Here is a 12801-nt window from a genome sequence, read left to right as displayed (position 1 = left end):
TACTTTTCAGCTGAATCAGAATTATTGACACTCTTAAAGGTAGGCTACTGGTTATATTGAGCAACGCCAATTTTATTTTGTTAGGCAACCCCAATTTACTTTATTTGTATTTGTCGCACAAAATATATGTCTATTTGAAAGTTAAAATTACTCAGGCAGAAGGACAAAACGATGACGCGTTTGAGGATGATCATGACAGACAGGAAAAGCAGAGACGGAAGAAGCCGCAGGTAAAGGTAGGCGAGCTGCTGCGCCCCAAACCTGTCTGATTCGAAAACGTTGAGGAAAAACGTAAACTGGCAAGCTGAGGAATATTTTGCGGTGTAAAAAGGTAAATTCAAACGTTTAAGGGATTAGCTTTGTTGAAGGTATGTATTGAGAAATTGTCGTTTGTCTATTTGTTTCTAATGTAAAGCACCAAACACATGTGTTTTAACTTGCCTTCATCCTCACCGCTTTTTGATCGAACATTGCAGTCAATGCTTAGTCTTTTTTTAAATCAATCTTTAGCCTATATATAGAGACTGGATGGAAATTCACCATTTCACAGCCAACTATTATTGGGAAGTGTGAGTTAATTGATGTTTTGTTTGAAATAGTTAGATCTATGAACTCGTATGAGGCCATTCTGTTGATATCTGTCAGCAGCATCGCTACCCTCCATCGGGTGAAAGGTAGCCTATACAGGTTTTTTTGTTATGTTTGTCCGTAGACTTAGGTGGGTCTCAGTGATTAGGTATACATGTTGATGGTGCGGGTTGGGCACTTTCTAGCTTTGAACATATTCACTCACCCCCGATTTTGTTTTTCACAGATTTTAAAAGAAGACAGAAATGAAGAAACAGGAGGAGGAAGAGACAGCCAACAGGCCAGACAACACAGCCTTTACCCAGCAACGTCTTCCGGCCTGGCAGCCCATGCTCTCGGCTGGCATCGTCATCCCAGGGTTTCTTCTTATCGGCCTGGTCTTCATTGGCATTGGTGTCACCCTCTTTGTCACCTCGCAAAACATCCAAATGCTTGAGGTACAGGGGGCTTTAGTGAGACTGGAACTGAGAAAAACTGGGTTTGGTTTACTGCTCTTTGACACCAGAGTCATTGATGGGGGTAACGGTGCCTGACAGGCCATGCGCTGGAGATGTGAGAAGTACAGGTGTATAAAATGCCGACTGATCAATATTTAATGGCATGTTTCTCTGTTGTTGTTGTTGTTCTGTCAGATGGATTACACTGGAGTAGATAACACCTCACCCTGCTACAAGTGCTCTAACTCCGAACTAAAGAACTGCATGTGCACTCTGGACTTCTCGGTCAGCACACTGGTTGAGGTACTGTTTCATACAGACACACACCCAGACGTCATTTTTGTGCTTTGCTTACCTGGATTGATTGAATACCTGAGTGTCGGTGTAAGACAGATTTTGTCATCTTCAAATACACGGTGTGCCTTGGTTTTCAGGGTCCTGTGTTCTTCTATTATGGACTGTCCAATTACTTCCAGAACTACCGCAAATATGGAGTATCTAAAGACTTCTACCAGCTGTCAGGTGATCTCACCTACTTTACGGTGAGCTGATGTGTATCCGACTATATTTGAAAGCAACATTCTCATTGGCATAATTTCCAGAACTATAATACATGTAGTAAGTCTAGGTCTTAATACTTGTAAAATGTTCTTTGTCTTGCAGACTCCTAGTGATGACTGCTTACCTTACCAGTATGATTCTAGTAGAAACAACAAACCAATTGTTCCCTGTGGGTCGGTAGCAAACAGCATGTTCAACGGTACCAAAATTATTTCATGTCAGCATGGCATTATGTAAGTTGCTCTGTCAGCATGTTCAAGGTACTTAATGTATGACCTTTTTAATTTTGTGACGCTGAAGATAGCTTCACGCTCTACCAGATTGTCAACGGAACAAATAAGTTGGTCCCTTTTGATGGTAAAGGGATCGCCTGGTGGACTGACTACAACGTCAAGTACCGAAACCCAAATGTTAATCCTCTGGAGAACGCCTTCAACGGTATGTCTGATTCATATCCATTACAAACAATGTACCCCCTTCTTACTGGTTACTTATGAGGTTGAACACTTGTCTGTTCCTGAAATATTTATATTCTCATAAGATATTTCTATGCTTCTGTTATGCAGGTACGGTTAAGCCACCCTATTGGTCCAAACCAGCCTATGAGCTGGACACCTCAGATGCCTCCAACAATGGCTTCATCAACCAGGACTTCCTGGTTTGGATGAGAAGGGCGGCCCTGCCAGATTTCCGGAAATTATATCGAAGAATCACTGAGGGGGATTATGCCCATGGCCTGCCTGCTGGAAACTACTCCCTAAGAATCACCTACAGTATCCTTCCAGCTAACAGGAGAGCCAGTGGAAAGATTGGAGGGGAAGGACTAAAACCAGTTTTTGTTTGAAGAGCTGAGAGGTTACTAGATAAGGCACGACAGATGAATCAAACATTACCCTGCAATTCAGTGACCATTCACTTCAGTGTATACGCCTCAGGCGTTCAAATGGCTCTCCATACAATGGCCATTTGGTTGTCTCCTGAGACAAACACCAGCTGTGTCCCACACACCACAATGTTCCACTGTCAGCTGCCATGTGTCGTGTTCCGGCAGACTGCTCCTGGTTTAGACATCGGATTGTTTACTCCCACGTTCTGGCCCAACTGGTTCAGCCAGCTTTTACCAAAGGGTGTGGCCAGGTAGGAGAAAAACAATACCTATCACTATGACTGGGAAGTTCTTGGGTGTGGAAAGTCACATTGCAGCCTAGGCAAATACATTGAAGACAGGAAAATAAGCCATGCAAATGTTCCATGTTGTACAATAGATGTAACACTCAATTTGGCTATTTCTTTTATACAATGTGAAAAGAAACATTTGGGAATTTGTTTTTGTGTATGCCGTAAATTAGGTTATAAGCCATATAGCTAATAATAATTAATAATAATAATTAATAGCTAATAAGCTTATGTCCAACAAGGAGATATTGTCCTTCAAAGCAATGTTCTGTACATGATGGCTAGTCCAGTGCACATCTAGTCTGGTCCTTAACCTTCTCCCCAGATTACCCAGTTATTCCCTTCAATGGCAGGAAGAAGGTGGTCATCAGTAACGTATCCTGGATGGGCGGCAAGAACCAGTTCCTGGGCATCGCCTACCTGGTGGTTGGCTCACTGTGCGTCTTCATGTCCATGGTGATGCTCATCGTCTACGCTAAGTTCAAGTTCCCAGAGGAAGACTAGACTAGTGATGGGAGCCCTGGACTGTGATGGATTGTGGGTAAGGCCTGGAAAGTCAACGTTATGGAGGGGTTTAACGAGGCCACAGAGATAGAAGCTGTTAATTGACTTGAGCAATTCATCTTAAAATGAGCTGGTGAGAATGTCAGATCCCTATTGATTTCCATTACAACATTAAGTAACATTAGGGGGTTAAACAAATGATGTTTTATTTTTATTACATGTATAAGGGAAGATTTTAACTCCTTTTAATAGATATTTTGCCTTTTTCCATGATATTGGAATGTATGGTGTTCAATGGTCTCATAGGCTTTTATACAAAGTTTTTTTTTGTAGTAACACACTACTAATTGCTACTTTCATATTTTAGTGTGTAAATATGCTCAGGCTGTCTGTTGTACCCTCAAATGCCTTCACACTCTGTGACAGGTCATATAAGCCATATTGTACATAAGACTTTTCGCTTTACGTGTATTTGCAAGTTACATGGATGTCTTAAGGATATTTTTCTATTAAGTTGTTATTGGGTATATGAATATCCCTCCCATTCTCAGGACTGTGATAGACTTTGAAACTCAGCTTCAACATACTGATTTTAGATTAACTTTAGTATTTATTTTGATTCCTACATTCAGACCTTGTTTATTTTGGCTCAGACCTGCTCTATTTTTATTCTATATTAAATTAATCAGTTTGAGGAGTAATGCTTTGTGATGTCACTTTGTACCATTTGTTGCATAGTTCTGTCAAAGTTTCCAAAGTTCCTACTTTCTCTGTGATTTTATGTGGATGGACGACAGCACTGTACATGGAACTCTTGAGCAGTGACATCATAATCAAATCCTGTGAGAAAAGAATGTTCCCTAAGATTTTGCTACCGCATTGGTTAATTCAGGTTTTGTCTCACCTGGGAAGGATGGCTTTTTGCTTGTGGCCCTTTTGCAGCCCCCCACCCCCAAACAAAACACTTTTTTCCAGCCTTCCTGCATGGATGACTGTGGGGCTCGACTTCACTCCAGAGGAGTTCATTGCATTATTTCAATGTGAATTGGATCATGGGAGAAGCATGGCTTTCTGTATGACAGAGAAGCTGTTCCCATATCTTTCTGCCGTTTTGGCTGGCTTTGTTGTCTACCATTTCTTTAAGGCCTACAAGAGGAGGCAGTTCACGTCTTTGCCGGTAAGTGTTTCATCCACATTCCACAGAATTAACCACAGAGTTTTCACACCTTATTAGCTGTAAAATGTCACTTGATCGAAACCCTGATAGCATTCTGAGAACCTGATAAATTTCATGAAAATGTGTCTCATCCACACATTGTAATGGATGTATCAGCCACTGCACCCAGGACAGTAAACACAGAAGGTGGTTTATCATGCCTCAGCTTTGCTTTCAGAAGAGTCATGAGATGCTCAGTGTGGCTGCCATACTGTCGGAGCAGCTGAAACATGGCTTAGCCATGAAGCAGGCTCTGGTGGAGGGGCTTAAGGATGTGGAGATCAGACTGCTGGCCCTAGAGCAGAGGCTGCTGATGGTGGAGAAGACTGGACAAGGAAGAAGGAAGAAAGCCCTCCGGAGCAAAGGTCGAGAGCTGACCTATGATGACTCTAAGTGGTGTCAGTCATCAGGCGAGAGCGAGGTGGAGTCCAACTGTTCTGAAAGGGAGGCAATGCTGTCAAAACCTCTGCTGTAACTTTGATCCAAAAAATGTCTTGCTGAATAAAAATTATGATTATGTGCACCATGTAGCTTGTGTGCATTTGTAGCAAACAGTTGTCATTCATTCAAGGGGAAACTTAATGTGTGTCGTTTGAAAAATGGAAACCAACCAAAATGAAAATAATAGCAATAGTATCATTGGGAAGACTGCATAAATGTATTTATCCTTATATTGTTTTCATGAAGGAAATGCTTTCAACATTTGGATTGGGATGTATTTAAAAATGAGCACTCCAGGATGCTGTTTTGACAATGTGATTTCACAGATTTCATGACAATTTCTCAGTTGCCATGGGTGCAGCAATTTTGATGAAATATGACATCACAATGTACCTAATGAGTTTGTAAAGAGTAGCAGAGACCCAACTCCTCAGTTGTATTAGACATAGCTGAATACACCTCTGGGCCTGCAGCTAAGACCAGGAGCAGCAGCATTCCGAGACAACCAGTAAACCCCTAGGCACCTTATAGAACAACTTCAACCCCACTTCAAGATGGTCTGCATGGACGTTGGTGTGGAGCATTGCAAGCACCCAACCTGGTCCAGAGTGGGCATGGAAATCACCCCAGACGAGCTGAAGAAAATGTTGGAGAGCAAGGACTACAAGGCCTCCATACTGGAGACCATGCCCGACCTTGGGTGCGTCCTCCTGGCCCTGGGGGTGGCCACGCTGGTGGTCTACTTCATCTACCGAAGGTTCATAAGTAGGAGAAGAATTAGCCAGGTTAGTGAAGACAGACCTGCACCACTCTCATTAGACTCTTTGTAAACTGTTTATGCTTAAAGGGATGGTTTTCTCCATCCACCAGGGCCAAGGAGAGAGCCTTCACTGCAAAAGTGACCAGCAGAAGCTACGTCAGGGCTTTGAGCTCCAGGAGCACGTCCTGCTGAAGGTGGACGGCATGGAGCAGCGCATCGTCGCCATGGAAGACTTCCTCAGGTGTCTGTGGAGGAGAAGGTCTCTGGTGGAGAAGAGGAACCCAGAGAGTGACCCTGACAGGAGAGACGCCCCCATCTTCTCAGACTGCTCTGATTGAGTGTGCGCCACTATCCCTCAGATAGAACATTTTAAAATAGGCCGTTTTGGTTTAAATATGAGCATTGTGAAATTATTTACAATTTTCAATTGAGGCAAATGCATTCTCGTTTGGAAAGTGTTTTTAAATTTTTTATCTGAACTTGAGCGCCAACTCTGACCTTACACTTATGAATAAGATCAACATATAAAATAATTTTTCTTTTCAAATCAAATTTTCACTCTTTAGAAAGGTGTACTCACAAGTTTATATACTACAACAGCGAACGAATGTCTGGCAAGTTTTACAGGGAGGAATAACATGACTAAATAAATAAATGAATGCCCTGGTGCATCTAGGCAGTATACTCTGGGTCTAGCAGATGACTGGAGGGGTTACAGTCCCAGGCCGGCCTGCTCTTAGACCCCAGTACTCATACACCACACCCTGGAGCCCAGAAGATGCCCAGTCTGTAGGATGAGAACATCCAAACGCATCAAAATATGGTGACAGGTCAGCTTTGTTAGTTGCTTTTATACCAATGTCCAGAAGATGGCAGTGCCGTACAGTGCAATTTTCTATCATTTCAAGCTACTTGGACTGAAGTTAGGGGTTTGTCAGCCAAGTGGCAGTCTAAATTGGGAGGTTTCATGGTGACAAAGCTGACAGATTATCCACAAAATATGTATCTTGTGTCAACAAAGGCCACATGCACTAATTGACAGCAAAGTCTGTCTAATGGGACCGTGAACCACCCAGACTACAGCCCCCTCAAAATCCTTCAGGAACATTGCTCCCAATTAGTTTCATTACATCAGGAGACCCAGTTCCATCGTAATTGGATGGGTCATTCACTGAGCACCAGGCATGCCTCACCCCACAGTCTCTTGGATGGCTGCTTGGGGGAGCTGTGTGTAAACAAACTTTGTAAATATGAAATGGCATCATTAGCTTTTTATGTCAACTGGGCTATTCCACACTCTCATGGACAATAAACCCTTATAATCCACAGAATCCATAGGTCTAACTATAATTGTTTTCTACTGATTCAGTCTGACAGGAATGTAAATGGCATGGCATGAATTCTGTTTAAACAGCTCGCAAAATTGTTGTTGCTCCTCTGACCTGAGAAGAGATTTGGTCACTGAAGCTTGATAGGACACCATGCACCAGTAGTGGTATTATGAACACAGAACACACCCAGAGTGACCAGAGAAATTCTACAGAGGAAATCATTTTTCCTTCTTTCTATTGTCGCTTGCTGTGACTTGGTCACATTACTTTTCCAATATTTACATTCATTTACTTTGCATTGTAACTTGATTGATTATCCAGCTTAAATGTTCATGGGAACATAAATCCCGTTGTTTTGTACTATTGTCAAAGAAGATGGACAATAATAGAAAACACTTTCTGTCATTTTACTGAGGCGGAATTGTCATTTGACTCGCATTGATTCGTGTGTTCATGGTACATGAAATATAATGGAAATGTATCAAGCCTGCCAATTTACTCTATATCATAATGTTGTTCTGTCTGTAAATATTGGCAGTTTCAACAGGAGTTGGGCCCTGGTCTCCCTTGTCTGTGGCCTAGATTCAGTGTGGCCAAAGGGAAGAGGAGAAGAGCCCCTGCTGGAGTTATGTCTCTGCTTTGTCAGTCAAAGGGCAAGGTACTTTAGATTTCTCCCTGACATGGCCAAGGGGTTTGGAGGGGTTTGATTCATGTTCTTTTCGCCTGACGGCCCCCAGCAGAGCAATGTCTCCTGAACACTTTCCCTGTCAGAAGCTTTCCAGGGGTATCACTGTGCAACCGCAGTGTTATCTGTCAGCTGAGACTTCTTACGCCCTGGGACTGTTTGTACATGTGTAGGTGTGTATGTTATTTTCTCTTTCTCTTTGTGGATGTCTGTGCACTTGTCTGTGCACCTGTTTGCATGTGTGTATGTGTGAGTGTGTGTGTGTGTGTGTGTGTACGGGTGATATTGATAATTGATGTATTTTGGGCAGAGAGAGAGAGATAATTCTCCACAGGCAGCTTTCTGTCCAGAATGCTTAGGGCATTGTGTCAGCCAAGCATTGTATCATACTGTTGCTGCCAGCTCCCGCCACATCACCGAATGTCCAATTGCATCAGCCGTACAGCATCAATGTGGCCCGCTGGGCTGCTTTGCAGCCTATACAACATACATTGTGAATGGTTCTGTTCCTCATGGGAAATGAATAGCAGAACAGAAAGAGATACTGTAAGCATGTTCATTTAATAATGTAATAATTCAACACAACCTGTATTGTGCATGGTAGTCAGCAAAATATTCTTCCAGAGCATTCACAGCTTTCGCACCTTTGAGAACCTTGCATGCATCTTATTTAGAAAGTATGCAGGCAATTGTTTTTTTGTGGAAGACTCACCTTCACAAGAATACAAACATCCTTGTGAGATCTTGGGTGAAATATCAAACAGACACAAACACACATTATCTCTCTGTCTCTCTTTCTCTCGGTCCCTCTCTTGCTCTCTCCCAGGAGACTAAGATGTTGCAGATACCATTCAGCCTCTCACAAATGAGTCCGTCTCGCAAGCTCCAGAGAGCCAAAGCAACCAAGACAAGATATGTCAAGAGGGCAAGGACATACTGTAACAACCTTTTGGATGAACCATGTGCATTTCGTAAGCGATGAGAACTAGCCCAGCAGATTGTGTCAGTCTGCCCACCTGATAAACCCGCCTGCACTTACAAGGGGGCCTGAAGGGCATATCCAGCTCCTAAAGACAGACTGGAAGTACTATAAGACAAGTTAAAATAAGACAACATTTGTGAAGGCTCAACCTTACTTGGAGCTGATCCACTCGTCCTGGCATGTGCTGGGTACTGGGAACAGGTTGTGTGTGGGTTTGGAAAGTATGATGTGCTTCTGTGCAGCGAGCTTAAAGACTGGATGGATCCGAACCAAAACCAAATAAATAAAATTACATATGCACTTGTGGAACAGTAATATCTTAATACAGAAAAACTTTTGATCCTTATTACAATTTTTTTTTTTATCATGAAGAAGACCTTGCTATTATGAAGTAGCATTGTTCCGAGGTTGTTTCTTTGCCATAAATTTCGCTTAGGTCTACGAAAAATCCTTTAGTGAAGAATATCTGTCTTGATGAGTCTCTTTGCATTTTTGGGGCCGAAATTAATCCCAGTTCAATTTCAGTTCAAGTTTATTGTCATATGTACAGGATACACAAGGATTGGCCTTTGACAGGCACCGCCTGGTGGAGATGTCTTGTAGGGAGGGAAGTTCACCTCCTGTGATGCGCTGCACTGACCGCACCTCTTGGCAAAGTGCCGCAAAGGCCAAGGCTTGATGTAAAGGTAAATAGGCTTTCCAAAACGGACCATTATACATGTATGTACATCACACTCATGCGGTGAACTCAGCTAATGAAGGGAGCCTACTCAAACAGGGGGCAGCCTCTCTACAGGAACAGCACAGTGTTACAGAACACTGTTGCATTTACTCTCATCACAATGATACTTGCAATCAGAGAAGGGGGAAGAAAATGGTCCTATTGGTTACACACACACACACCCACCCCCCATCCCCCTACACACACAAACACACACACACATGCTCAGTTGGACACTGGCTGAACTAATGAGATGTCTAAATGAGTGGGCACCAGCCTTCGCCTGCCTTGTACACATAGTTAGGGATGCAGAGAAACCAGCATGGTGGCCTGATGGATTCTCCAAAGGACACATTTGCCTGGGCACACAGCTGGGAAAGACCACAGGACAATTTTATTTTCAGGACCTATGAGATGTCGAGGTACATAAAAGAGAGAGAAAGAGAGAGTGTGTGTGAGTATGTGCGTGTGTTGGTGCACGTTAGTGTCATTGGGCGCTGGGGTCAGGTGATTAACGTCCGAAATCTTCTTGACATTACATTGAACCAAATTGATCACTGTAATTTGTTTGATTGAATGTGGAGATCAGAGGCAGCTAATCTTTTTTCCTCGTTTAGAATATGGATTTTCTCTCCAGTAACATAGCACCCAGAGAGAATGGACCCCTCAAAGATCCGATTCTTCTGGTCATGGTTGATGGGACCTTTCCAAAACATCATGGAATAGGGGGTACATCTCAAATAGAATAACTGGAACTCTTACATCTCCAATTACTTGTTCACAAGATGTGTTGTCTTAGTATCATACCTCTGTGTGACGGCAAATTCCGTTCCCTAAAAGTACTCGTACATCGTGATCAACTGTTTTATAGTATCAGGATGGCAGTAAGGGAACAAGGCAGATTCATGCTAGCTCACGGTTCCGTGCAATGTTCCTCTGCCACTTAATTCTAAACAGGAACTAGCTAGCAGCTCATACTGATTTTTGTATATTTAAATACATACAGTATTTAAATAAACAGTGAGCAGGCTATGTGATTTAATATGTTCTATAACTTCATGTTTGACTTCAATTTCCTGTAAAGACATCTCAGTTCAGTTCATAAAGTTTAAATCAATTAATTCTGACTAAACAGACGGTGGTGAAAAAAAATGACCATCCTCTCTGTCTGTTCACAGGACAGAATGCAATATATGAACAAGCGGCTTTACAAGATGATTTCTGTAATGTATGTAGTAATCTGTATGTCTTTGTTAGAAATGAGTAGCTGGAATGGGAAACACATGGTTCAACTCCCTCCTGCCTGATTCTGTGATCTCGCATCAGCCTAGACGCCAGTCTGGGCTGCTCTCCTGCCAGTCTACTGTCTGATCCGTTCAGGCCGGAGCGGCTTTAGCAGAGCCCAGCCAACCACGTCAGGGCTGCCTCCCCCTGGGAGAGGTCAGGTGGAGGTCAGGCTCAAGTCACATGTTCTAGAACGTCGGTGACAGCTGACACAAGACTTGGAATCTTAGTTCCAAGTTCCAAGTTCTGTCCCTGCTCCTGCCCATACCATGCTTCCTCTGCCCACTGAAAAGCCCTCTCCCCTGGGTTTCGACGGTGGCACAGCAGCAGTGTGCCTCCCCCCACCCCTCGCCCATCCCCACCTTGCCTGTCTCTGTCTGCACACACACAACAAACAGAAGGGGAGTTGAAAACTGATAAAACAGCAATGATAAGAACATCATATAAAACTGATGAAGCACCACCTGTATAGCATTACACTCCATTATCTCACAGTAAAATGTTGCAAAACTCAATCAAAATTGAGTTTGGAGTTTTTTTCTCACTCTCTGATCCACAGGGGACTGGAGGCTCTCTCTCTGAGCCCGCTGAAGGCCTACTTAGCTCAGAATGTATTCATGAGGTTCCTGGAAATACTGTGAAATAAGTCACCCCTGCCCCAAACTACTCCCTCTCTCTCTCTCTCTCTCTCTCTCTCTCTCTCTCTCTCTCTCTCTCTCTCTCTCTCTCTCTCTCTCTCTCTTCTCTCTCTCTCTCTTTCTCTCTCTCCCTCTCATTTTTCCCGTTCATCTCCCGGGACTGTTCTGTCAGCAAAAGAAACGGGCTCTCTCTCCCCTGAGGGGGAATTAGGCACCCTAAACTCAAAGTAGGTTGGCAAACTGTCTGCCGGGTGATCTCCATATCACTCCATGTAAGTGAGTAATGCACATACATTACCAGCACTCCAGGCAAGCTGGGAAAAAAAGGGGAAGTGGGGAAGGAGTGGAGCAACTCCTCAGAAGCTAGCTTACTATGCCACGGAAGAAGATTTTGTGATGCCTTTTTCTCATGGCACACCAGCAGATCGTGGCACAAGGACGGGTGGGTGTGTGGGAGTAGGGGACCAGGGTGGGTGTGTGGGAGTAGGGGACCAGGGTGGGTGTGTGGGAGTAGGGGACCAGGGTGGGTGTGTGGGAGTAGGGGACCAGGGTGGGTGTGTGGGAGTAGGGGACCAGGGTGGGTGTGTGGGAGTAGGGGACCAGGGTGGGTGTGTGGGAGTAGGGGACCAGGGTGGGTGTGTGGGAGTAGGGGACCAGGGTGGGTGTGTGGGAGTAGGGGACCAGGGTGGGTGTGTGGGAGTAGGGGACCAGGGTGGGTGTGTGGGAGTAGGGGACCAGGGTGGGTGTGTGGGAGTACACACTCTCTCTTCCTCTCAGTCCTTATTTCTCTCAGTCTCTTCAGTCTCTTTCTTTACATTTACATTTTATTTATTTATTCATTTATTCTGCTAGAAGACTTATATACATCACTTCTATCTAAAGTGATGTACAAATGGCGCATATAAAAAGCACTAGTCTCTTTCTCTCTCCTTTTCTCTCTCATTTTCTTTCTAATTTTCTCTCAAATGTTCTCTCTCTCTCTCTCTCTCTCTCTCTCTCTCTCTCTCTCTCTCTCTCTCTCTCTCTCTCTCTCTCTCTCTCTCTCTATCTCTCTCTCTCTCTCTCTCTCTCTCTCTCTCTCTCTCTCTCTCTCTCTCTCTCTCTCTCTATCTCTCTCTCTTCTCCTTCACCAAATTACCTTTCCTCACAGCAGTTAAGTGACATATAGGGATGGGGCTTACAGAAAGTAACAGAGCGGAGATCATCAGCTGTGTATTTTTTCTAGGACATGATCTCTTGTCTCCAGACATCATCACTCAATCCCTGGCCTCATCTGCTGGGCCCTCTCTCCCTGGACTCGGTCATCTCTACTTTCAGGAGTTGTTCCACACACCTCCAGAGGGAGTGTCTGGGAGAGTCCAGATGACAAGACACAGGCCACTTTAGTCCTGGAACCCGCAGGAGAGACCAGAGGGAGAGGAAGATGAGATACAAAGTATGTGCTTGTCAGTGTGTGTGACAGAGTGAGTGCGTGTGA

At 43.9% G+C, this 12801-nt stretch overlaps 3 protein-coding genes across 5 annotated transcripts; all 3 read left to right on the top strand.

The window, feature by feature from the left end:
• The first annotated feature begins 145 nt into the window (after positions 1-145).
• Positions 146-3967, top strand: tmem30b (transmembrane protein 30B). Of its 3 annotated transcripts, none has more exons than XM_084677351.1 (8): positions 146-236; positions 815-1025; positions 1221-1328; positions 1460-1567; positions 1689-1785; positions 1887-2024; positions 2153-2359; positions 3088-3967. In XM_084677351.1, the coding sequence occupies exons 2-8, from the start codon at positions 834-836 to the stop codon at positions 3264-3266; spliced, it is 1029 nt and encodes a 342-aa protein (XP_084533477.1). In that variant the 5' UTR covers positions 146-236; positions 815-833; the 3' UTR covers positions 3267-3967. The 3 variants fall into 3 exon arrangements, with proteins under 3 accessions (XP_084533477.1, XP_084533468.1, XP_084533484.1); XM_084677342.1 differs by having other exon boundaries at positions 213-331; XM_084677358.1 differs by lacking the exon at positions 3088-3967 and adding an exon at positions 2580-2832 and having other exon boundaries at positions 213-331.
• Positions 3283-5005, top strand: LOC146299883 (uncharacterized). Its single transcript, XM_084677372.1, has 2 exons — positions 3283-4443; positions 4649-5005. Exons 1-2 carry the CDS (start codon positions 3967-3969, stop codon positions 4955-4957), a joined length of 786 nt encoding a protein of 261 aa, XP_084533498.1. The 5' UTR covers positions 3283-3966; the 3' UTR covers positions 4958-5005.
• Positions 5006-5375: 370 nt separating this feature from the next.
• Positions 5376-6169, top strand: LOC146299882 (uncharacterized). Its single transcript, XM_084684645.1, has 2 exons — positions 5376-5708; positions 5794-6169. The coding sequence occupies exons 1-2, from the start codon at positions 5478-5480 to the stop codon at positions 6019-6021; spliced, it is 459 nt and encodes a 152-aa protein (XP_084540771.1). The 5' UTR covers positions 5376-5477; the 3' UTR covers positions 6022-6169.
• Positions 6170-12801: the final 6632 nt, after the last annotated feature.

This window comes from Hypomesus nipponensis, chromosome 3, assembly GCF_054491055.1.
Source record: "Hypomesus nipponensis isolate SF chromosome 3, ASM5449105v1, whole genome shotgun sequence".
Lineage (NCBI taxonomy): Eukaryota > Metazoa > Chordata > Actinopteri > Osmeriformes > Osmeridae > Hypomesus > Hypomesus nipponensis.
This window is presented reverse-complemented; position numbering and strand designations above follow the sequence as displayed.